Source organism: Salvelinus sp. IW2-2015, linkage group LG19, assembly GCF_002910315.2.
Source record: "Salvelinus sp. IW2-2015 linkage group LG19, ASM291031v2, whole genome shotgun sequence".
Lineage (NCBI taxonomy): Eukaryota > Metazoa > Chordata > Actinopteri > Salmoniformes > Salmonidae > Salvelinus > Salvelinus sp. IW2-2015.
In genome coordinates, this window is record NC_036859.1 from 29,092,889 (window position 1) to 29,117,319 (window position 24,431).

General features: G+C 40.4%; 1 protein-coding gene across 1 annotated transcript in view; it reads right to left on the reverse strand.

Moving 5' to 3' along the window:
* Positions 1-10,475: 10,475 nt before the first annotated feature.
* plppr5a (phospholipid phosphatase related 5a) overlaps positions 10,476-24,431 on the reverse strand; it is a 49,746-nt gene continuing 35,790 nt past the window's right edge. Inside the window, exons 5-7 of the mRNA XM_024009102.2 lie at positions 22,286-22,290; positions 20,726-20,857; positions 10,476-12,747 (exon numbers count right to left, since the gene is read on the reverse strand). Of these exons, the coding sequence (XP_023864870.1) occupies positions 12,718-12,747; positions 20,726-20,857; positions 22,286-22,290 (167 nt within the window). The 3' untranslated portion in view covers positions 10,476-12,717. The remainder of the gene's footprint in view (positions 12,748-20,725; positions 20,858-22,285; positions 22,291-24,431) is intronic.

Sequence of the window (24,431 nt, forward strand, 5' to 3'; positions counted from 1 at the left end):
CCTGAAGTATCACGTCCATCTGTAAACAATAGTACGCAAGTATAAACACATGGGACCACACAGCCGTCATACCCGCCAGGAAGGAGACGCATTCTGTCTCCTAGAGATGAACTTAATTTAGTGCAAAAGTGCAAATCAACCAGAACAACAGCAAAGGACCTTGTGAAGATGCTGGAGGAAACAGGTACAAAAGTATCATATCCACAGTAAAACGAGTCCTATATCGACATAATCTGAAAGGCCGCTCAGCAAGGAAGAAGCCACTGCTCCAAAACCGTCATAAAATAGCCAGACTACGGTTTGCAACTGCACATGGGGACAAAGATCGTACTTTTTGGAGAATGTCCTATGGTCTGATGAACAAAAATAGAACTGTTTGGCCATAATGACCATCGTTATGTTTGGAGGAAAAAGGGGAGGCTTGCAAGCCAAGAACACCATCCCAACCGTGAAGCACGGGGTGGCAGCATCACGTGTGGGGGTGCTTTGCTGCAGGAGGGACTGGTGCACTTCACAAAATACATGGCATCATGAGGAATTGAAAATTATGTGGATATATTGAAGCAACATCTCAAGACATCAGTCAGGAAGTTAAAGCTGGTGGCAAATGGTCTTCCCTAATGGACAGTGACCCCAAGTGTAACGGATGTGAAATGGCTAGCTAGTTAGCGGGTACGCGCTACTAGCATTTCAATCAGTTACGTCACTTGCTCTGAGACTTAAGTAGGGTTTCCCCTTGCTCTGCTTTTGTGGAGCGATGGGTAACGATACTTCGAGGGTGACTGTTGTTGATGTGTCGAGGGTCCTGGTTCGCGCCGTTTCGGGCGAGGGGACGGTTTAAAGTTATACTGTTACATTGATGCTGTTGACCCGGATCACTGGTTGCTGCGGAAAAGGAGGAGGTTGAAAGGGGGGTGAGTGTAACGGATGTGAAATGGCTAGCTAGTTAGCGGTACGCGCTACTAGCATTTCAATCAGTTACGTCACTTGCTCTGAGACTTAAGTAGGGTTTCCCCATGCTCTGCAAGGGCCGTGGCTTTTTGGGAGCGATGGGTAACGACGCTTCGTGGTGTGTCAGTTGTTGATGTGTGCAGAGGGTCCCTGGTTCGCGCCGTGTCGGGGCGAGGGACGACATAAAGTTATACTGTTACACAAGCATACTTCCAAAGTTGTGGCAAAATGGCTTAAGGACAACAAAGTCAAGGTATTGGAGTGGCCATCACAAAGCCCTGACCTCATTCCTATAGAAAATTTGTGGGCAGAACTGAAAAAGCGTGTGCAAACAAGGAGGCCTACAAGCCTGACTCAGTAACACCAGCTCTGTCAGGAGGAATGGGGCAAAATCCACCCAACTTACTGTGTGAAGCTTGTGGAAGGCTACCCGAAATGATTGACCCAAGTTAAATAATTTAGGCAAGTGCTACCAAATACTAATTGAGTGTATGCAAACTTCTGACCCACTGGGAATGTGATGAAAGAAATTAAAGCTGAAATAAATCATTCTCTTTACTATTATTCTGACATTTCACATTCTAAAAATAAAGTGGTGACCCTAACTGACCTAAGACAGGGAATTTTTACTAGGATTAAATGTCAGGAATTGTGAAAAACTGAGTTTAAATGTATTTGGCTAAGGTGTATGTAAACTTCCGACTTGGCTAAGGTGTATGTAAACTTCCGACTATCTCAATATCAAATCATTTCTGGGCAACAATTAAGTACCTTACTGTGATTGTTTTCAATTMAAATGTTTAAAAATAAATAAATAATAGCTTCTTAGCAAATTTCTCAAGCAGGAATTTTATTAGACTGTCTAGGAATGGTCTGATTGGCGAGTGGAAAACTGAAAWTCTGCTGGTTTTGGCAGAGAGGTTTGGAACTCTCTTTCTTATTAGTCTATTAACTAATTTATTGAATTGCGATGTCACCATGGAAGGCCAAAACTCCATCCAATGAAAACAGGCTTAAATTTCAGGCAGTCTTTTCAAACAGCTCTTACACTAAAATGGCATTATCATCATTTTCACTGTATTATTCCAACCTCATAGTGTGGAAATATATAAAAACACAGGAAATCACGTTTTTGACTGCACTGTGTCTTTAATGCTTTCCCCTAGAGCTAGGSTCTCCAACAGCTAGATTAGATCGGCAATCAATTCTGAAAAGACATGCATTTTTTAATGTGTTCCATTGCAAACTGTCATAAACTTAAATCTCCCGGCTACAATCAAAGCCACATTGACAGTATCCCACCCCGGTTGGCAACTATTGATTTAAAAAGCCAAAAGTAAGACAATTTCGGCCAATTCATTTCCAGCAATATTGCCCCTGTCTGTCTGTTTGGTGTTTGTCTATCACTGTCTATGTAGCCAGTTAGCGATGCTAATGATAACCGTCTTGCTGGTAGACGGAAAGACTTTCCCCMAAAATATTCTCAATTAAATGTAATCCTGACAGAGCTATATCATGATTATTTGTATCAATTGGGTGTTGATTGTTTTGCAAACTCTGCCATGACATGTGCAACAGATGTAGGCCTAAGAGCAGAAACATCACTACACCAATACATTATTCTCTTGCTAGATGTGCAATTAAAGAAGAATTACAGTCAAAAAGAAACATTTACGTAATTTTTTTCAGACCTATTTTTTTCTTCTTCTGATGTGATTAAAGCATTGACATGGACTTAAAACATAAATTGTTGTTGTCTCTATAAATAATTGTAACATTGACAGTCAAAAAAACTGGATCAATTCTAAACCAGGAAAAACATAACTCCTTAGTTTTGACATTTTGGTTGTGCATCAGCAGTTGTATTATCAGTCACTSATAGTCACTCAATTAGCCCATGACATTTTTTAGATTGGTACAGTAAGTTACTGTTACTGTTTGTGCAGTTACTAGTGACCAGCTGTCTAAATTTAGCTATAATCATGGTTGAATTACCAGACTGTCAACGAATACAGCAAAGAGCTGCTGTTTTTATGAGTGAGTTCATGTTTAAGTTTATATTCAGCACTGTCACTGTTTTTATTCAACACTATTACAAAACGCGCTTCTCCGTACTTCCGCTCGGGCTGCAGCTGCAATGAATGAGTAGCCAAGTATCGATAACCCTGCGTTTTATTATTATTAGCAGCTCGTCGTGTCGATTTTAACATTAAGGAATATTTAACTTTCTCTGGTCGTGGGAATAACATGAATTTGTGCATGAGGCAGAAGAAGACGGTGTCCCCTTCTCTCTGGTCAGTCTCATCGGAGGAAAGAAAGCAGGGACCATGAGAGAAGGTTGGGAAACATAGTTTTGAATGGTCATCCAACTCAGAATTCCAAGTCGGAAACTCGGGCATCTTTCTAGAGCGCCGACTTTTCGACCTGAAGATCACTGACGTCGTGATTTGACCTCATTGACCATCCGATGCAAGTACCATCAGTCCAGTAAAATAAAAAAGCTAATTATTTAAATTCATGCTCCACAGTGCCTCACAAGTGCTAAACCAGCTGATCTATTTTGTTATCAAAGCTCAGAGTTTGAAATATAATATGGTCTGATTAACAATATTGGGAGGCCAATCATATAGCCAATATGCTGTGATAATGTATTAGGCCTTCTGCCCAAACCTCATTCCTACAAAACTTTGTGTGAGGTTAATGTTAAAAAAATCWGAGCRRTAGATCTCAGCTTGCTTTTTGACTGTGAAAGTGATCTKGACTCAGAAAAGGTTGGTGACCACTGATCTAACAGGTAATATCTAACAATTCCACAACAAAACCTAATATCTAACAACTTCCACAACAAAACCTAATACACACAATCTAGTAAAGGAATGGGATGAGAATATACAGTATAAGTATAAAATATATGAATGAGCAGTGACAAAGAGRCTAAGATGCAATAGATAGTAAAGAATAGATATGAAGGATAGAGTATACAGTACATTCATATGAGATGACTAATGTGAAATATGTAAACATTTTTAAAGTGGCATTATTAAAGTGACTAGTGTTCCATTTATTAAAGTGGCCAATGATATCAAGTCTGTAGGTAGGCAGCCGCCTCTCTGTGCTAGTGGTGGCTGTTTAACAATCTGATGGCCTTGAGATAGAAGCTGTTTTTCAATCTCTCTGTCTCAGCTTTGATGCACCTGTACTGACCTCGCCTTCTGGATGGAATCAGGGAGAACAGGTAGTGGCTCGGGTGGTTATTGTCCTTGATGATCTTTTTTGCCTTCCTGTGACACCGGGTGTTGTAGGTGTCCTGCCCCCGGTGATGCGTTGTGCAGATCGCACCAACCTCTGGAGAACCCTGCGGTTGTGGGTGGTACAGTTGCCGTACCAGGCGGTGATACAGCCCGACGGGATGCTCTCAATTGTGCACCTGTAAAAGTTAGTGAGGGTTTTCGGTGACAAGACAGATTTTTTCAGCCTACTGAGGTTGAAGAGGCTCTGTTGTGTCTTCTTCACCACACTGTCTGTGTGCGTGGACCATTTCAGTTTGTCTGTGTTATGTACACTGAGGAACWTAAAACTTTCCACCTTCTCCACTGCTGTCCTGTKGATGTGGATAGGGGGGTGCTCCCTCTGCTGTTTCCTGAAGTCCACAATCATCTCCTTTGTTTTGCTGACATTGAGTGAGAGGTTATTTTCCTGACACCACACTCCGAGGGCCCTCGCCTCCTCCCTGTAGGCTGTCTCGTCGTTGTTGGTAACCAAGCCTACCACTGTAGTGTCGTCTGCAAACTTGATGATTGAGTTGGAGGCGTGCATGGCCACGCAGTCGTGGGTGAACAGGGAGTACAGGAGAGGGCTGAGAACGCACCCTTGTGGGGCCCCAGTGTTGAGGATCAGCGGAGTGGAGATGTTGTTTCCTACTTTCACCACCTGGGAGTGGCCCGTCAGGAAGTCCAGGACCCAGTTGCACAGGGCGGGGTCGAGACCCAGGGTCTTGAGCTTAATGACGAGTATGGAGGGTACTATGGTGTTAAATGCTGAGCTGTAGTCAATGAACAGCATTCTTACATAGGCATTCCTCTTGTCCAGGTGGGATAGGGCAGTGTGCAGTGTGATGGCGATTGCATYGTCTGTGGACCTATTGGGGYGGTAAGCAAATTGAAGTGGGTCTAGGGTAACAGGTAGGGTGGAGGTGATATGATGCTTGASTAGTCTCTCAAAGCACTTCATGATGACAGAAGTGAGTGCTACGGGGCGATAGTCATTTAGTTCAGTTACCTTAGCTTTCTTGGGAACCTGAACAATRGTGGCCATCTTGAAGCATGTGGGATTGCCTGGGATTGATTGAATATGTCCGTAAACACACCAGCCAGCTGGTCTGTGTATGCTCTGAGGACGTGGCTAGGGATGCCACCTGGGCATCCTGAGCCTTGCGAGTGTTAACATGTTTAAATGTTTTACTCACGTCGGCCATWGAGAAGGAGAGCCCACAGTTTTTGGTAGCAAGCCTTGTCGGTGGCACTGTATTGTYCTCAAAGCGTGCAAAGAAGTTGTTTAATTTGTCTGGGAGCAAGACGTTGATGTCTGCGACGGGGCTGGTTTTCTTTCTTTTTATAATTCGTGATTGTCTGTAGACCCTGCCAYATACGTCTCGTGTTCGAGCCGTTGAATTGCGACTCCACTTGGTCTCTATACTGACGCTTTGCTTGTTTGATTGCCTTACGGAGGGAATAACTACACTGTTTGTATTCTGTCATGTTTCCCGTCGCCTTGCCATGATTAAATGCAGTGGTACGTGCTTTCAGTTTTGCGCGAATGCTGCCATCAATCCACGGTTTCTGGTTAGGGAAGGTTTTAACAGTYACAGTGRGTACAACATCTCCTATACACTTGCTAATAAACTCGCTCACCGAGTCAGCGTATACGTCAATGTTATTGTCTGAGGCTACCGGGAACATATCCCAGTCCACGTGAGCRAAGCAATGTTGAAGTGTGAAATCCGATTGGTCAGACCAGCGTTGCATAGACCTAAGCACGGGCGCTTCCTGTTTTAGTTGCTGCCTATAGGAGGGGAGCAACAAGATGGAGTCATGGTCAGATTTGCCAAAAGGARGGCGGGGGAGTGCCTTGTATGCATTGCAGAAGTTAGAGTAGCAGTGGTCGAGTGTGTTACTCGCTCGTGTACTGCAATCGATATGCTGATAGAATTTAGGTAGCCTTGTTCTCAGATTAGCTTTGTTAAAATCTCCAGCTACAATAAATGCAGCCTCAGGATATATGGTTTCCAATTTGCATAAAGTCCAGWGAAGTTCCTTGATGGCCGTCTTGGTATCCGCTTGCAGGGGGATATACACGGYTGTGACGATAACTGAGGAGAGTTCCCTTGGGAGATAATATGGTCGGCATTTGATTGTGAGGAATTCTAGGTCAGGTGAACAAAAGGACTTGAGTTGTTGTATGTTGTTACAATTACACCATGAGTCGTTAATCATGAAACATACACCCCCGACCTTCTTCTTACCAGAGAGATGTTTGTACTTGTCGGCGCGATGCACTGAAAATCCTGTTGGCTGTACGCACTCCGACAGCATGTTCCCAGCTAGCCATGTGTCTGTGAAACAGAGTATGTTACAATCCCGGATATCTCTTTGGAAAGCAACTCTTGCCCTAATTTCGTTGACTTTGTTAACTAGGGACTGGACATAAGCGAGTAATATAGAAGACCGCTCTGGCACCTCTCCTCCGAAGGCGTTGTTTTGGGTCGGCCTCTGGAATCAGTTCAAATGCCCTGGGAAGTGCAGACAAAGGATCCGCTTTGGGAAAGTCGTATTCCTGGTCGTAGTGCTGGTAAGTTGACGTCTCTCTGATATCCAATAGTTCTTCTCGGCTATATGTAATAACACTTTTCTGGGCTAACAAAGTAAGAAATAATACATAAAAAACTAAATACTGCAGAGTTTCCTAAGGACTTGAAGCGGAGCTACCATCTCTATCGGCACCATCTTTATACCCACCACTGGTCTGGCAACATGGTCATACATCCACCACTGGTMTGGCAACATGGTCATACATCCACCACTGGTCTGGCAACATGGTCATACATCCACCACTGGTYTGGCAACATGGTCATACATCCACCACTGGTCTGGCAACATGGTCATACATCCACCACTGGTCTGGCAACATGGTCATACATCCACCACTGGTCTGGCAACATGGTCATACATCCACCACTGGTCTGGCAACATGGTCATACATCCACCACTGGTCTGGCAACATGGTCATACATCCACCACTGGTCTGGCAACATGACCTGAACAAACACTGTACAATTAACAACAACATAGTTGGGTTCCTATTTGCTTTGTTAATTGGATTAATCCCGATGTTCTTGATTTCTTGTTTTTTTGTTGTACTTTTTGTACATTTTAATTATTTGTGTTCTTGTTTGTCATTTTACTGTATTGTAAAGAGCTAGAAACATAATACTTTCACTGCACCTGCTATAACATCTGCTAAACTGTGTATGCAACAGGTTAAGCAGATTTTAGGGTTTTGGCTGCTCTAGGATTTGATCACTACTGTATGTCCTGTGGTCTTGACTGTCAGAGTTGCAGGGTTGTGATTGAAAGTCTATCTTTTGGCTTGATAGCTAGCTAGCAGCTAGCTGGCTGTTTGGATTCAAATAATCTGTTTGTAAGTATTACACCAAGGACTGCATGCTGTGTCCAGAGGTAGCAGAGTCAGTCCAGGKACCGTTCAGTGAATGCTCCTAACCGCTGCCAAGATGTGGTGGCTTTTCATGCGCTTTTCAGCAGCCGTGGCATCACCAAAGCTGGGTGCTACATTCCTGGCAATTGAGCACCAGTACCAACACAGCGGCTTCAGTGGAGTGACTGACCATTCAGAGAAGCAGGTGCGGTGCACTGTTGTTTCTCCTTGGCTGTCCCATCAATGCCCCCTCCACTGAACCTACACTGCCTTTCCAGTCCAAACTGGATCAATTCCATCCCAAGCTGACTGAGACCTTCAATCTCTCTCATAAAAAAAAGTGTTTGTTGTTTTACTTTTGATGTGCTTTGAGATTCTTTGAAAACCGCTATACAAGTTCAAAAATGTATTCATTATTATTATATGAGTAACCCAAGTATGCCTAGTAGGCTAGGTCTACTGCGTAACCTAGGCCTACTGTGTAACCTAGGCTTACTGTGTAACCTAGGCCTACTGTGTAACCTAGACTTACTGTGTAACCTAGGCCTACTGTGTAACATAGGCCTACTGTGTAACCTAGGCCTACTGTGTAACCTAGGCCTACTGTGTAACCTGAAATACGTTTTCAAAATGTTTCGTATTGTGTTTTAATTGATCAAATAAACCTATCTATCTATAACCAATACATTTTGATGTGATTAGATACAGTTCCATTGTAAAGTGGAGACCAGTAGGAACTAATGGACAGAGAATAATAGGAGAGAAAGCCTCAGTAAACAATAATGAGAAGACTATAATATCCAGGCAGAATTGCCTACATAGGGACATGTGTGTCATGTATGTGTCATACGGTCAAAGTTGTCTTCTCGATTGGCTATTATATTGTATATGCCATACACTGCATGACCACACACACACACACACACACACACACACACACCACAACATATCCATCCAAAGAGCAAACCTAAAAGAAAAGATGAAAGTAGGATGTGTTGGCTGACTGACAAGACTGCAGCAGGAGTCTGTCCATTAGCAGTGGAGATGAGAGCAGAGGGCTCTGAGGGAGACGGAGACATCTGTACAGGAACACAGAGAAGAGAGCAGAGCAGGGCTGGGAGCATCTGTGGCCTGGCCTGATCTCTAACAACAGCAAAACCGCCAGTCCAAACCCACCACCTGAGAGAAAACCCTGCTCACTGTTCTGTGCAGAGAGAGAAACAGAGAGAAACAGGCAGACACAACCATGCACACATTTGCACACACACACTAGTGCTGAGCGATTAACCAAAATGTTGGCYAKTTTTCGTTTTTTAAACAACTAATTGACCGACGTTGGTTCAATTMTTTGAATTCCATTTAGTTATTTTTTTTCTTCTGTAAGCTCGATGTGCAGTTTCTGTAGAGATAAACCAGATCAAGCCTGAACTGTGCAATGTAGTAGGGAGTTGTAGTTTCCAAAAGGTTAATATTCTACATAATTTTACTCATTTTCTGCATTAAACTAACTACAATTACCATAATCCATTGCGTACCCACTTAAACTTCTCTGTTCTGTGTGGACAAGGAGACTGAGAGAAGAGAGAACACACAATCGAGAGGGATAGAAAGCAGTTGCTACGCGAGCCTCAAAATCTTGATAGTGATCTTGATAGTTGGTATTCAGTAGTCATAAAAGTATGCCTTATTTACTTTGAAGAACTACTAAAATAGTGATTTTGTCAGACAGCATACAGTATGCAGCAGCTCTATAGAGATGAGATGATGACTTGGAAGGAAAAAATAAACACATCAAATATTTTATTAAAGTAATGTGACTAAATGATGGTTAATGGGCAGTCACTACCATCATGAGACTTCTATTAATTTATAATTCTGTGTTGCTACAGCATTCCACACATATAATRCATAGTGCATTTCATGTAAAAAAGAAAGAATCGAAACCGAAAGCTGTGATTATTTTTTCATAATCAAACCGAAACTGAACGGACTTCAAAAAGCACTAATCGCTCAGCACTAACACACAAAAACCTACCTTCCTCAATGTGTGTTAACAAAAATACTAAAATGTTAATATAAAGTATAAAAAATACATAATTCTGTCCAATAATTACAAATTCAACTTCACTTTTAGMATTTAACTAAAGCAGCAGTCAAATATTTCTCACTAACCATCATACCCTTTTCCAAACATGACACAGCAGCCCATGATGAGAAGCAGTGAAGGAAATGCTACATGTCTCCCAGTCAGTTGCTAGGAGCAGATAAAAAGAAGCTTCATTACAGCTAATCAATATAAACCGGAGCTGCCATGGTAACAAATCGTGCAAAGCTGCAAAGTAAATGTCTCRTTGAATATTAATTTGAAATATTGAACACACTTTCTATTTACTATGCCACCTACTTTCTTCCCAGAAATCCTAGATGATTTGGARTAGTCGGCCTATATTTTACATACAAGATATAAAGTTGTTTTAACGGAATCCATATTAGGAAGTCATCAGATAGTTTTGCTTTATATATGAAGTCCTAATATGGATTCCGTATCACTAGTACGGGATGCCAAAACACAATTATTAGCCACATCCACAGTAGTTTCAATKTAGGTAACTGTACATGTTCTTTGTCAAGGGCATTTGTTCCACTGCTGTATAGCCCACATATAGGATATTAACCAGTAACCATTTGGTTGTGAATTAAATTGGCCTAACCTTTTGGGTTGTGCAGTACTTGGCCCTACACCTTTTCTTTCCAATATATGTTTTGCTCTGTCATCATCACCAGTCTGATACATATTCAACACAACAAACATGCCTGAGTAGAACATATTTATTTAGATTATATTCAAATACATTTCACCCCGCAACTTTCTCACGGTTTGGTTCTTTTACATGTTTCTACAGTGTAAGAGGTGCTGCTGCTGGGCTACTGTTACTCATAGTGACAAGATCAATAAACAAAGATCGGGTAGAATGAGACAATATCAAAACAGAAGTTAATAGTAACAAAACAGAAGAGTCATAGAGGTTAGAATAGTAACACAAGCTGTACAAAGGAAAAAACCAACACTCAGAAACTAAAATCAAAACAATACACAAATCCAACTTTAATATGATATATTTGATATGATATATATCTTTACATCTTTTTGAAAGTACCATAATGGTTGACAGTGAACATCTCCAGAATCATTCAAATGTCCCATACATTTCTAGAAAAACTAGAACAAAGTATGAAAGGAATTAATTTAAAAAAATGTTAAATGCATAAAAACCATATAATCAAACTCTACATGGATAGAAACCTTTTTCTAACGCCTCATGAATACCGAAACTCTCAATGTTCAGATGATATCTATGAGACATTGAGCGGACATACAGTAAGACATTTAGGTAAACAGTACAGTCACATACAGTATAAGGGTATAAAAATGGTGTAAAAATGTAATCATGGAGAAGAACATACAASAGGAGATTTCATCAAACTGTGGTGGTATAAAAACAACTTCAACCACAATGCATTCGGGAAACTGACGTCTAGCTGTACATCAACTATGAATCTCATTGCTGGCCTGTGAGTTTAAAACAATACTCCATATTGTACTAAACAAGTATCTGCCATATCAACATACAGTATGAATCAATACACAAAACATATAGCATATCAATTTAATGAAATGTTGAAAATATACAAAAAGATCAATGCTTTCGCAACACATTAAAATAGAACTGAGGAATAAAAACACACCCTCTTAAAAAACATCTTTATATTTCCATAATAGCTCTGTTGCCTGACCGTGGCAATATTATGCTTGTTGATTGTCTGGCAAGCCCTAAGCAACATCCTTCAATCCACAAGAGAAAATTATGTTGAAACGTTTACCAAGCACACCTACAGTACACATGCACACACATGTACGGATCCATTCGCACACGTACACACAGTCGCACACCCACGTATTTCTAGCTAATCGCAAGAGGGATTCCTCTGAAAACGACCAATAAAGACTATACTAAAATGTCAGTGATCTTTGGATCTTCGTTCTCTCAGGTTGGGAAAATAAACCCACAGAGTGGCTCTGACAACATAGTTTGGATTGCACTGGTTACAATACATACATCATACTGTCAAGCCAACACATATAACATAATAAGAAATAAACATAATACAGGTTTACACAGTTGGGCTTTRGGATTCGTAATCTTTGAGGAAATAAAAATGCATATACAGCAGTATTATGTTTGTTTGATACAGTATATAAAATAAGGAATACTTTTGGGGAATTCAATGAACGCCAATAATCAGCAGAACAGAAGAGCAGCTTGGCATTTTATTGGGATGACTCGTGTTCTGGAGGCAGCTCTGCAGAGTGCTCACTTGCTGGCACAGTCACAAAGTCAAACAATCTGATTTGAAACCTAAACTTAACAATAATGTTAACCACACTGCTAACCCTAATGCCTAACCTTAACCTTAAATTAAGACCAAAAATCAAATGTTTGTTTCCATAAATTTTTACGAAATAGCCAATTGTGACATTGATTTCAACTAGATGGGCCAGCTGCACTCACTTCTGCCGCCAGGGAAAGATTCATGACAATAAACGTCAAACTGCAACAGGAGAGAGTAATGAAGAAGAAGAAAGAAGGAGAGAAAATTATGATTGGTTGGAAATAATAAAATAAACTGGTAAAGCTACAGAAATATCTACAATTCCTTTGGAATGATCAGGGTGAACATAATGTTTGATTGGAAATAGTGTCATACTGTATAGATCAGGGTTGGGGTCAATTATAATTAAAGTCACTCAGTTAATTCTGGAAGTTATTTAAATATACAATTCAAAAACTGAAAAGGTTTTCAGTTTATTGAGAAGTAAATAATTGAATAGGAATTTCAGTTTTATGCCTGAATTGAAATGTAATTGATCCCCAACCCTAGTATAGATACACGTCAACATCAGGATCTGCGTGACCCTCCCTCCGGCGACCATGATGACTGATAAGCGAGCAGCAACCACGTCCAAACAATGTGTGTCATGTGACACATTCATTGTCATGTAACCTCGGCAAAAGTAATAGGATTCTAAAGAGAAAAGAAGAAAAAAATGTAAAGAACAGCGAAATATCTTCAATGATTAAACACATTCCAGGATTAGACCAGAAATGCCATACTGAAGCATTTATTAAGTATACTGATTCAGACAGATCAAACAGTAGGCTACTTGGTATCATGATGATAATTGCGGTCTCGATTTAACGGAAGAAGAATATTGCTTATATTTTTGGTCAATTTACTACAAAGTAAAAAAAAACATCTAACAAGATACAGCATAGTATCGGTCCAATTATATCTTCATCCCCAACATCTCCACCTTTCCTTTCTTCAATTATGTAATAACCCTTACATAACCATCAGCTAATGAGTCAGTTGCTTTTATTTGACCAGCTGAGGTGCTTGTAGGGCTGGCTGTCCACACACAAACACACGCACACACGTAGACACGCACGCAAACACACACCAGGGTTTCCGTTAAGCAATTGCCGGCTTTTGGCTGATTAAAAACATTTAAAGCCGATAAATAAAACTGTTGCTGGCCAAAATGACTAGGAGAAAAAAAAAGACAAAATAATGCTTTTTATCATTGATGAAAATACCAGTCGATGGAAATACATTTGACCGTCATGCTCATTTGTCTATCAGTTCATTACCATCATTTAGTGGAATTAACTTGGCCTGTGTATATTTGCGTTAGTCATCATGCATCTTATTTATCCAACACAACTACCACATGCGCACAGCATACAGCTATCTTGAGCGGGATTTCTCCTGCTGCTACTCAGCTGGTTGCTGCTGGAGTAAAACATGCTTTTATAAGCCCATTCATTTCGCAACAATTCTAAATACAATCCTGTGTTAAAACTGTTTTGGTGCACGATTAAAAAGAGCTACTATTTTATTTCTCAACTGGTAATTGAAGCGCGCCTCCCATTCACCATTCAAGTGCAGGCAACAGGATATCAGCGCGTCACCCACCACTTTACAATGTGAGCTGAAGGCAGTATGCATTTTGAAAACATACTTAATTGTTTGAAACCTGAATGTTTTATTTCATATTATGAGGAATTATGAGTTTTACCTTTCTTCAAAGTAGCCTATAGGCTAAATGGGACCATGGAAACATGAAGGCAATTATTTTATAAAGACTTTATAGGCAGCGAGAGTTTCAAGTCTGGGGTAGCTTACAATTTATCATACCATTTCTTCTGTTCTGAGTGCCAGTTATGATTTTCATATGCACAATTTTATGGAACAGTTTCATTTCAATAAATGTTTTAGTTTCTCAAAATCATTGTAATGTGGTTAATCATAAGAATTAAAATGATACTAATCAAAACATGCGAGATCGCCAGCCTCTGCCACATGGAGACATTGATACACCGTGATTCCATTGGTGGCTAAAGAAATGAGCGCATGGAACATATAACCTATAGGGCAATGCAATAGTAGGCCAATAACTTCCATTGCTATTTCACATCGAGGATTGGTGATTATCGAGGGGGAGATGGTTGGAAAGATTTTCAAATAGCCTACTGTGAGGATGTATTAGTTTTAATATACTATCATTCGAAATGGATGTAAAAAAATATACTATTTCCTGCATTTCTGCGCAGCAGGCCAAGTACTTCTATGCATGCTCAGGCGTGAGCGCTCCTTCAACATTATCAGGACAGAGAAACCAGACACATGCTCATTGCTCACACGTAGCACTCCAAACAAACAAAGAAAACATTTTACAAAACTCGTAAATGATGGTTATGAAATAAACCAAAACATGTTTCTCACAAGTCTAGCAGGTTGTGAACTCTGCAAACAATATTTCCACTCCAAGAATGAGAACGGTAAACGACTGTAATTAATACATGCATTAACAGAAATGAATGTAACCAAATAACGGGGATTAATGGTACATTTACTACCGGTGACATATGTAATGGGGAATTTATTTTAAAAAATGCATAAAGGGCAAATAATACACACAATAAAACAATGAATCTCCCGAGTGGCACATCGGTCTAAAGCACTGCATTGCAGTGTTGCGGCGTCACTACATGGCGGCGCACAACTATCCCAGCCTCATCCGGGTTAGAGGAGGGTTTGGCCAGGGAGGCTTTACTTGGCTCATCGCGCTCTAGCGACTCCTTGTGGTGGGCCGGGCACCTGCTGGCTGACATCAGTCGTCAGTTGAACGGTGTTTCCTCAGACACATTGGTGCAGCTGGCTTCCGGGTTAAGCGAGCAGGTGTTAAGAGCGATGAGACAAGAGCAGGTGCAGCGATGAGACAAGATCGTAATCACGAAATTGGGGAGAAAAAGGGGTTAAATTATTTTTATTTTTTTAACTATGAATGCGCAAGAATCGGCAGGAGACAGACTTGACTATACCTTCTGTCATGTTTTGTCATTGATTATCATGTCTTGTCCCTGTGCTTCCCCTTCTATTCGTTTCCCTCTGCTGGTCTTATTAGGTTCTTTCCCTCTTTCTATCCCTCTCTCTCCCCCTTCCTCTCTCCCTCTCTCGCTCTCTCTCTCTATCGTTCCGTTCCTGCTCCCAGCTGTTCCTCATTCTCCTAACTACCTCATTGACTCTTTCACACCTGTCCCCTATTTTGCCCTCTGATTAGAGTCCCTATTTCTCCCTCTGTTTTCCGCTTCTGTCCTTGTCGGATCCTTGTTTGATGTTTGCTGTTCTGTGTCCTTGTTCCGCCCTGTCGTGTTTCCGCCTTCTTCAGATGCTGCGTGTGAGCAGGTATCTATATCAGCTACGGCCTGCGCCTTCCCGAAGCGACCTGCAGTCTGTGGTCGCGTATCCAGTTGTTCCCCTCTACTGCCTAGAGGATTTCAGTTTTCCTGTTTGACTCTACCTGTGATTATATCCAGGATTATCGTTTTTGTTATAGACTAGAATAAAGACTCTGTTTCTGTTAAGTCGCTTTTGGGTCCTYATTCACCAGCATAACACCTTCGTCACTTACCCCTCCCTTTCTGGTCTCAACATTTTAAATTATACTCAAGACACATTTTCACACATATTTTAGATGCTTTTCACTGACAGCTGCAACCCAATAATTAGCTAGGTCTATTGCCAGGTGCGCTACCCAAATTGAGGACTCAACAAATAGGCATCAACCTAGGAGCTTGTGATTTGAAACAATTCACAGCAATTTAAAATACGTTAATGATCCTCGATTATTCTGTGGCTGTCATGCTTTCTGGTGAGCTATTTTTAATGATTTTATTTCCCTATAGACAGGAGTAATTAAATAATTTTGGCAAATTTACAGTGCCTTTAAAAAGTATTCTGACCCCTTGACATATTCCACATTTTGTTATGTTGCAGCCTGAATTAAAAATTGATTAAATTGATTTAGTTTCTCATCCATCTACACAAAACACCCCATAATGAAAAAGTGAAAACATGCTTTTAGAAATGTTTGAAAATGTATTGAAAATGAAATACAGAAATATCTAATTTACATAATTATTCAAACCCCTGAGTCAATACATGTTAGAATCACCTTTGACAGGGATTAAATCTGTGAGGCTTTCTGGGTTTACAAAAAAAAGTCTCAAATAGGTTTACATGCCTGGATTGTACAATATGTGCCCATTATTCGTTTCAGAATTCCTCAAGCTCTGTCAAATTGGATGTTGATCATTGCTAGACAACCATTTTCAAACTTCACCATAGATTTTCTAGCATATTTAAGTCAAAACTGTAACTCATCAACTCAGGAACATTCACTGTCTTCTTGGTAAGCAACTCCAGTGTAGATTTGGCCTTGTGTTTTAGGTTATTGTCCTGCTGAAAGATTCATCTCCCAGTGTCTGGTGGAAACCAGACTGAACCAGGTATTCCTCTAGGACTTTGCCTGTGCTTAGTACCATTCCGTTTATTTTTTTATCCTGAAAAGCTCCCAAGTCCTTAACTATTACAAGCATACACAAAACATGACGCAGCCACCACTTGAAAATATGGAGAGTGGTACTCAGTAACACATTGTATTGCATTTGCCCCAAACATAAAATGTTGTATTCAAGACAAAAAGTGAATTTCTTTGCCACATTTTTTGCAGTATTACTTTAGTGCCTTGTTGCAAACAGGATGCATGTTTTGGAATATTTATTCTATACTTCTTTTCACTCTGTCAGTGATGTTAGTATTGTGGAATAACTACAATATTGCTTATCCATCCTCAGTGTTCTATCACAGCCATTAACTGTTTTGAGGTCACTATTGGCCTCATGGTGAAATCCCTGAGCGGTTTCCTTCCTCACCGGCAACTGAGTTAGGAAGAATGCCTGTATCTTTGTAGTGACTGGGTTACACCATCCAAGGTGAAATTAATAACTTCACCATGCTGAAAGGGATATCAATGTCTGCTTAATTTTTTTTACCCATTTACCAATAGGTGCCCTTCTTTGCAAGGCATTGGAAAATCTCTATGATTTAATCTGTGTTTGAAATTCACTGCTCGACTGAGGGACCTTACAGATGTGTGGGGTACAGAGATTATTTAGTCAATAAAAAAGAACGTTAAACACTATTATTGCACACAGAGTGAGTCCATGTAACTTATTATGTGACTTGTTAAGCACATTTTTACTCCTGAACTTATTTAGGCTTGCCATAACAAAGGGGTTGACTTCTTACTGACTCTTGACATTTCTGTTTTTAATTTTTTATAAAAAATAAAATAAAGCATTATTTCACTTTGACACTATGGGGTAGTGTGTGTAGGCCAGTGACACAAAAATCTAAATTTAATCAATATTAAATTCAGACTGTAACACAATAACATGTGAATAAAGTCAAGGGGTGTGAATACTTTCTGAAGGCACTGTATTTTCATTTACTTCCCTATTGGACCCACCGCTATGCCATTTCTTTCCTGTTCTATTGGTTTTCATATCAACTTTCTTTAGTTGTCTGGAAGCCAAAGGCGAAATCCTAGTCATATTAGCAACCCATCGTAGTTGTTGCATCTTTAGATTTCCCCTCTTTCTAAGTTTCAAGCAGACATTTTTATCTCTGTCACATATGGAACCGCTATAAGGTGCACTGTTAAGAATGGTGTTTTCCTGTGAATTACATTTTGGCAATTAGTTGCATGTTCTGTTAAGATGCATTATCATGCACCCAATGCATATGGGTCCGTAAAATTTCTCAAATGGCCAGTAAATTAAAATCTTCCCGGTCCCTCTGACACACACACAGGGCCTGCATGAAGTTGAAGCTAACACACTGTACAGCTTCTGGTTTGCCTCTAAGCATATAGCAAAGCTCCTGGAGATGAATGATTTAGTCTTTGGAGGCCCTATAGTGGTAGGGAATGCTAGGCCATGCATTGCAGGGAAATAATGTCGCTGACCTCCATGGTAATCTTGATGAAGTGCCTTGTGGAGACCAGGTGCTCCACCTATATGAATCCACAATGAGCCCAGGGGAAGTTACATTGGGCCATTCGTCAAAGCAAAAGAGGATGCCCTCATCTCGCTAACATGAGATATGTGAGGTGAATAAGGAGGTGGATATGTGAAGAGGTGTGTGTGTGTGCGTGCATGCGTACGATGAACAAAGCCTTAATGGCAAGAATGATCAAATTTGTAGTAGGTTAGGTTTGAGAGACAAGATGTACTTTAGGTGTACTATAGGAATCAAACATCCAATGGAAAGCCCTTTCACTCAGTGTACAATGTAGCGTTGCAGCAAGGAGGATATATCTAAATGCATTTCCACACTGAATGCATTGCCACACTCAACATCACCATGGCCATAGGCCATCTGGAAACAGAGGACAGAAGGTGACCCAAATACATCTGACACATTAGGATGTTTTAGAAAACCCTTTAGAGACAGGCTCACTGCTCCCCAGACTGCCTGACTGCCTGGCTGCCTGACATCCTGGCTGCCTGACGTCCTGGCTGCCTGCTACAGCATTCAGAGATTTGAACAGAGTTCATTAATAAACATCCCATAATCAAGCCAGTTGTTAGTAATGAAGGATATCATGTCTTACTACTAATACAAAAAGTAATAATAATATTGAAAGGGCAAAATTAGTATTTTAAAGGGCATTACAGTTTTTCCCGGATGAAACTATCGTTGCATATGGGATACATGAATTCAACTGAAAACAATAAACAAAACAGAATTATGTCATTAGACAAAAACTTGATGTTGTGAAACATGTATCCCCATCCATCGACAAACACTGTGTATTCCAGTAGTGTTCTTCTCTCCTGTCAGTTATAGGGTTATTCTAGCGTCCAATGGTCTGAACAGTGATCTCCTGCCAGTTATAGGGTTATTCTAGCGTCCAATGGACTGAACAGTGATCTCCTGCCAGTTATAGGGTTATTCTAGCGTCCAATGGTCTGAACAGTGATCTCCTGCCAGTTATAGGGTTATTCTAGCTTCCAATGGTCTGAACAGCTCAATCTCCTGTCGTTATGGGTTATTCTAGCTTCCAATGGACTGAACAGTGATCTGTCAGTTATAGGGTTATTCTAGCTTCCAATGGTCTGAACAGTGATCTGTCAGTTATAGGGTATTCTAGCTTCCAATGGTCTGAACAGTGATCTGTCAGTTATAGGTTACTCTAGCTTCCAAATGGTCTGAACAGTGATCTCCTGCCAGTTATAGGGTTACTCTAGCGTCCAATGCGTCTGAACAGTGATCTCTGTCAGTTATAGGGTTATTCTAGCTTCCAATGGTCTGAACAGTGATCTCCTGCAGTTATAGGGTTCCTCTAGCTTCCAATGGTCTGAAAGTGATCTCCTGCCAGTTATAGGGTTACTCTAGCATCCAATGGTCTGAACAGTGATCTCCTGCCAGTTATAGGGTTTATTCTAGCTTCCAATGGTCTGAACAGTGATCTGTCAGTTATAGGGTTACTCTAGCTTCCAATGGTCTGAACAGTATCTGTCAGTTATAGGGTTTTTTCTAGCTTCCAATGGTCTGAACAGTGATCTCCTGTCAGTTATAGGGTTATTCTAGCTTCCAATGGTCTGAACAGTGATCTGTCAGTTATAGGGTTATTCTAGCTTCCAATGGTCTGAACAGTGATCTCCTGTCAGTTATAGGGTTACTCTAGCTTCAAATCAATAAACCGCAAATGGGCAACTTAGCCCAATTTTATCTCACACACACACAGTTTATACCAGCATGGCTTTGTAGTTATCAAAACACTTTGTACAGACAGGTAACAGAGACAGGTTTTTCTTCTTACCTTATCTGTTTACACTGTGTGTGGTTTATCCAATGTAAACCGTGTGTGGTTTATCCCAATGTAACACCGTGTGTGGTTTATTCCAATGTAACACCGTGTGTGGTTTATCAATGTAACACCGGTGTGTGGTTTATCCCAATGTATACACCGTGTGTGGTTTATCCAATGTAACACCGTGTGTGTGGTTTATTCCAATGTAACACCGTGTGTGGGTTTATCCCAATGTAACACCGTGTGTGGTTTATCCCAATGTAACACCGTGTGTGGTTTATCCCAAATGTAACCGTGTGTGGTTTATCCAAAGTACACTGTGTGTGGTTTATCCCAAAGTAACACTGTGTGTGGTACAGTATATACTGTAGCTAATCACTGTATGAAACTATTTAGGAAATTAGACATTAGACAGAGCACTATCTCCCTCAGGCACCGGGATTGTGGACTCTTGCCTGAGACATTGAAAGAGCTTAAAAGAATTGTACCTGCACAATATATAGGACTCTCAAGTTAGACACAGTACTTTGTATTCCAAACAATATGTATATTTTTTATATCCATTTTCATACACCCTCACACCACGGAAATGGTGGAAATGTTGATATTTTCATACAGAGAAATGGAGGATAGGATACATTTGATGTGTCTTTCTGTATGGTGGGCACAGGAGAATTGGCTGAGGCTAAAATGCAAAGTACACTAGGAAAGTGTACCTAGCAGAGCCGGGAGCACAGTATGTTTGTATTAGCCTACTACAGTTAATGTGTCTGCCAGTACCTGTGAGGCTATATACTTGTCCATTGTGTTGTCCATGATCCTGGGCTGGCCCATCATAGGAATACTGCTGACCACACTCTCCTCCGGCGGGATCTCATTCAGCAGGCTCTTCCCTTTGAAGTTCTGCACCCACTCAGAACCTACACTACAGCCACGGCAGAGACAAAGAAAAGAGAGAGAGAGAGAGAGAGAGAGAGAGAGAGAGAGGAGAGAGAGGAGAGAGAGAGGAGAGAGAGAGAGAGAGAGAGAGAGAGAGAAGAGAGAGAGAGAGAGAGAAGAGAGAGAGAGGAGAGAAAGAAAGAGAGTGAGAGAGAGGTGAGGAAGAGCGAGGGAAAGAGCAAAAGAGAGATAGAGACCGAGACAGAGAGAGAGACGAGAGAGAGAGCAGGAAAGAAAAAGAAAAAGACAGGACAAAGAGATAAGGAAGAGATACTGTACAGATATAGGATCTTAATTTGATCACCCTGTTGCAGAATATCTTACGTGTAGTATGAGGTTTAAAAAGGCTTCTGATGTTTTAATTTCCATTTTAAATGTCAGACTTGATTTTCCCTTACAAAAAATGTATCAACCCCTACAAAAATGTCCATTAATTCACATTTGCTGTTACTGCATGCTGAAGGATTATTTCCTGCTGTAGCAAACTGGCTCCTACATCTGTAGTTGTAAGTAAGTTGGGCGGATATGGAGATAGAGACCCTGTGGCGTTTTTTGCAGAGCAGATTTCCTTTCACTTCTCGTAACAAGGGTTACATAAGTCCTTTTTCCTAAGATAAAGGATTCGCATGACTTGCCCAAAAATATAAATTCAATCAGAGCTGTGTGTGTGTGTGTGTTGTGTGTGTGTGTGTGTGTGTGTGTGTGTGTGTGTGTGTGTGTGTGTGTGGTGTGGGTGTGTGTGTGTGGTGTGTGTGTGTGTGTGTGTTGTGTGTGTGTGTGTGTGTGTGTGTGTGTGTGTGTGTGGTGTTTTGCAATGCATCGTCGGCCGGGCCTGAGTGTGTGTGTGCATGCATGCATGTGTGTGTCCTCAAGGAGTTCCATCCATTACCAGAGCCCAAACAAGCTTTTTGTATTTGACTACTATCTAAGGCAATGTTCAGACAGATGATATTGTTCTCTGAGTTGCATTTCTCCTCTAAAGGGACTCTTCCATTACCATTACAGGCCAAAGAGCCCCGCAGTCATTTGTTGAATTACATCCCAAATAAATAAATAATACTGTATACGTGGTAGTTATTTTCAGTATGTGTTCAGCACACTTCCATTATCTCAGCAGGTTGCTGTAGYATGCAGCATAAACACCTGCCTCAGCTTGAGATATGGCATGTTATAAAACTTCAAATGTGGTAATAACCGTTTGTGCGCAAATTGCGATCTCACACCACGGCACTAAATTCTCCAGACACAGGCGTGACTGAACATTGCATGTGAGAGTGGATTAACACAAGCAGGGTACAAGCATATAGCCAGTGAACAAATATAGTGCACATCAGAGGTAAAAGACATGTGTGCGGTAATGTGAGATACATACAGTATGTTGTGTACACACCCAGAAAGAACACATTCTACATATAAACACATCAAATTTGCTAATCCAATTTTCACGTGAAATAGCTGTTTTCACATGTTCAGTTTAAATTTCAGACGTGAAACCATAATTATAGTTCACATGTTAACGCCACCTATTCACATGGGAGAAGAATAACATTTTCACCTCAGATATGAAATTAGCAGTTTTACATGTTAAAAACATTCACGTGAAATCGGATATGAAGTTACACAAGTGAAAATCTCACTTTCACATGTGGAATTGCAAGTTCACATGTGAAATTCAATCACATTTGAAAATCAAATTCACAGGTTCACATGTAAGAAAACTCCACAGATGTGAAAAACACTCACATGTAAAAATCACATTTACAATTTCACATGTGAATAACTTCCACTTGTGATTGTTTTTTACACGTTAACTTTGTGGTGATTCATTTCTGTATGAATATCAAATGAGGAGAGACAAACGTATCACACAAGTCAGAGTTATACTTAAACTGAATCTTTATTAGTGAGAGCTTTGCAATAGCGATGGCTGGTCGACAAATCACCCTCAGATGATTCATTGAGAGCCACAACACAAAGGCTACTGAGATCTTTAATAGCAAAGATCCACCCCCTAGTCTACATAACAAACCACAGATGTTTGGAACGGGTCACAAGGTGAGACTTTTTAAATGAGAAAGGAGTATCCCGTAGCCAGATAGCATTCACTATAAATTATCGTTCAGTTTGGCCCCTAAGACGAGGTTCCGATCTAGTTCCTGGTACTTCATAGCAAAAAAACACCAACTCATCCAATGGCATAAATCAATTGTCAACTCCAGATACACCCATCTCAAGTTAACTTCTTGCAACTATAGGGGGTGCTGTTCCGCATTAGCATATTTGTGTCTCCAAATTAAACTGCCTCGTGCTAAATTCTTGATCGTACAATATGCATATTATTGTTAATTCATTGGATAGTAAAACACCTTCTAGTTTCATATAGAATTGGAATTTTGTCTCTGAGTGGTACAGATACAATTTCACACACTTTCATGACAGGGTTCAGATATTCAGAAATTATGTTACTCTGATCTGGGGCTGTTTATAAGGCGACAGTGAATGCTATGAGAAACCGACACTGCCTACGTCTTCCTCTGGGTGTCTGTACGTCATCACGTTTTCAATGAAATCGATGGGACGTTCACAGCCGATTACAAAAGACCAAATGTACAGAGACCTCCCTTTCTCAACCGTTGCGCCTGAAGCGTCAAGGCCATCGGACCTGGCCTCGTGTCCAAATCGTTTTCTAACCAGCAATATTTCTCCTGCATGTTTTCAGTCGTTATATCGTTGTTAAAAACATCATAATGTAGTTAATTGAGCCGTTTTATATCAATTTATATCCGTTTAGTGCGATTGTTGAGGAATTTCTTTGATTGTGCGCTCTGAGAAGTTTGGACACGTTTAGTGGGTGTCGGTCGTTGGCGGTGGACATTTCGAAGGACAGAGGACATCTATCGACCAAAAGACGTTTATAACATAGAAAGATACACTTGCCCAAGAATCTGAGGGAAGAACAGCTCAAAGTAAGCATATATTAATATTGATAATCGTGTTTCTGTCAAATATTTTAAACGCATATTTCGCCATTTTGTTTGGTATAGCTTCACTTGGCCAACCCTGTATTGAAAAGTAAGGATAATTTTAAAAATGTAAATCAGCGTTGCATTAAAACTAATTTGTCTTTCGATTGCTGTCAACCCTGTATTTTTTAGTCAAATTATGATTAGCTTTCAATTAAACTAGATCACTCTGAAGATGACGTCAGACATATTGAGGCTTGATTTCCTAGTATTTTTATTGTGTAACCACGGTTTGTATGGCTAAATATGCACCTTTCGAACAAACGTATATGTATATTGTAAAATGATGTTACAGGAGTGTCATCGGAAGAATTCGGAGAAGGTTAGTGAAAAAATTAATATATTTTGGCGGTGATTACGTTATAGCGCTCTTCTGAATCGATGCTCTGGTAACATTTGCACATGTGGTATGCTAACATTATCGATTTATTGTGTTTTTCGCTGAAAAACGCTTAGAAAATCTGAAATATGTCTGAAATCACAAGAACTGGGTCTTTCCATTGCTATGCTTTGTCTATTTTTAT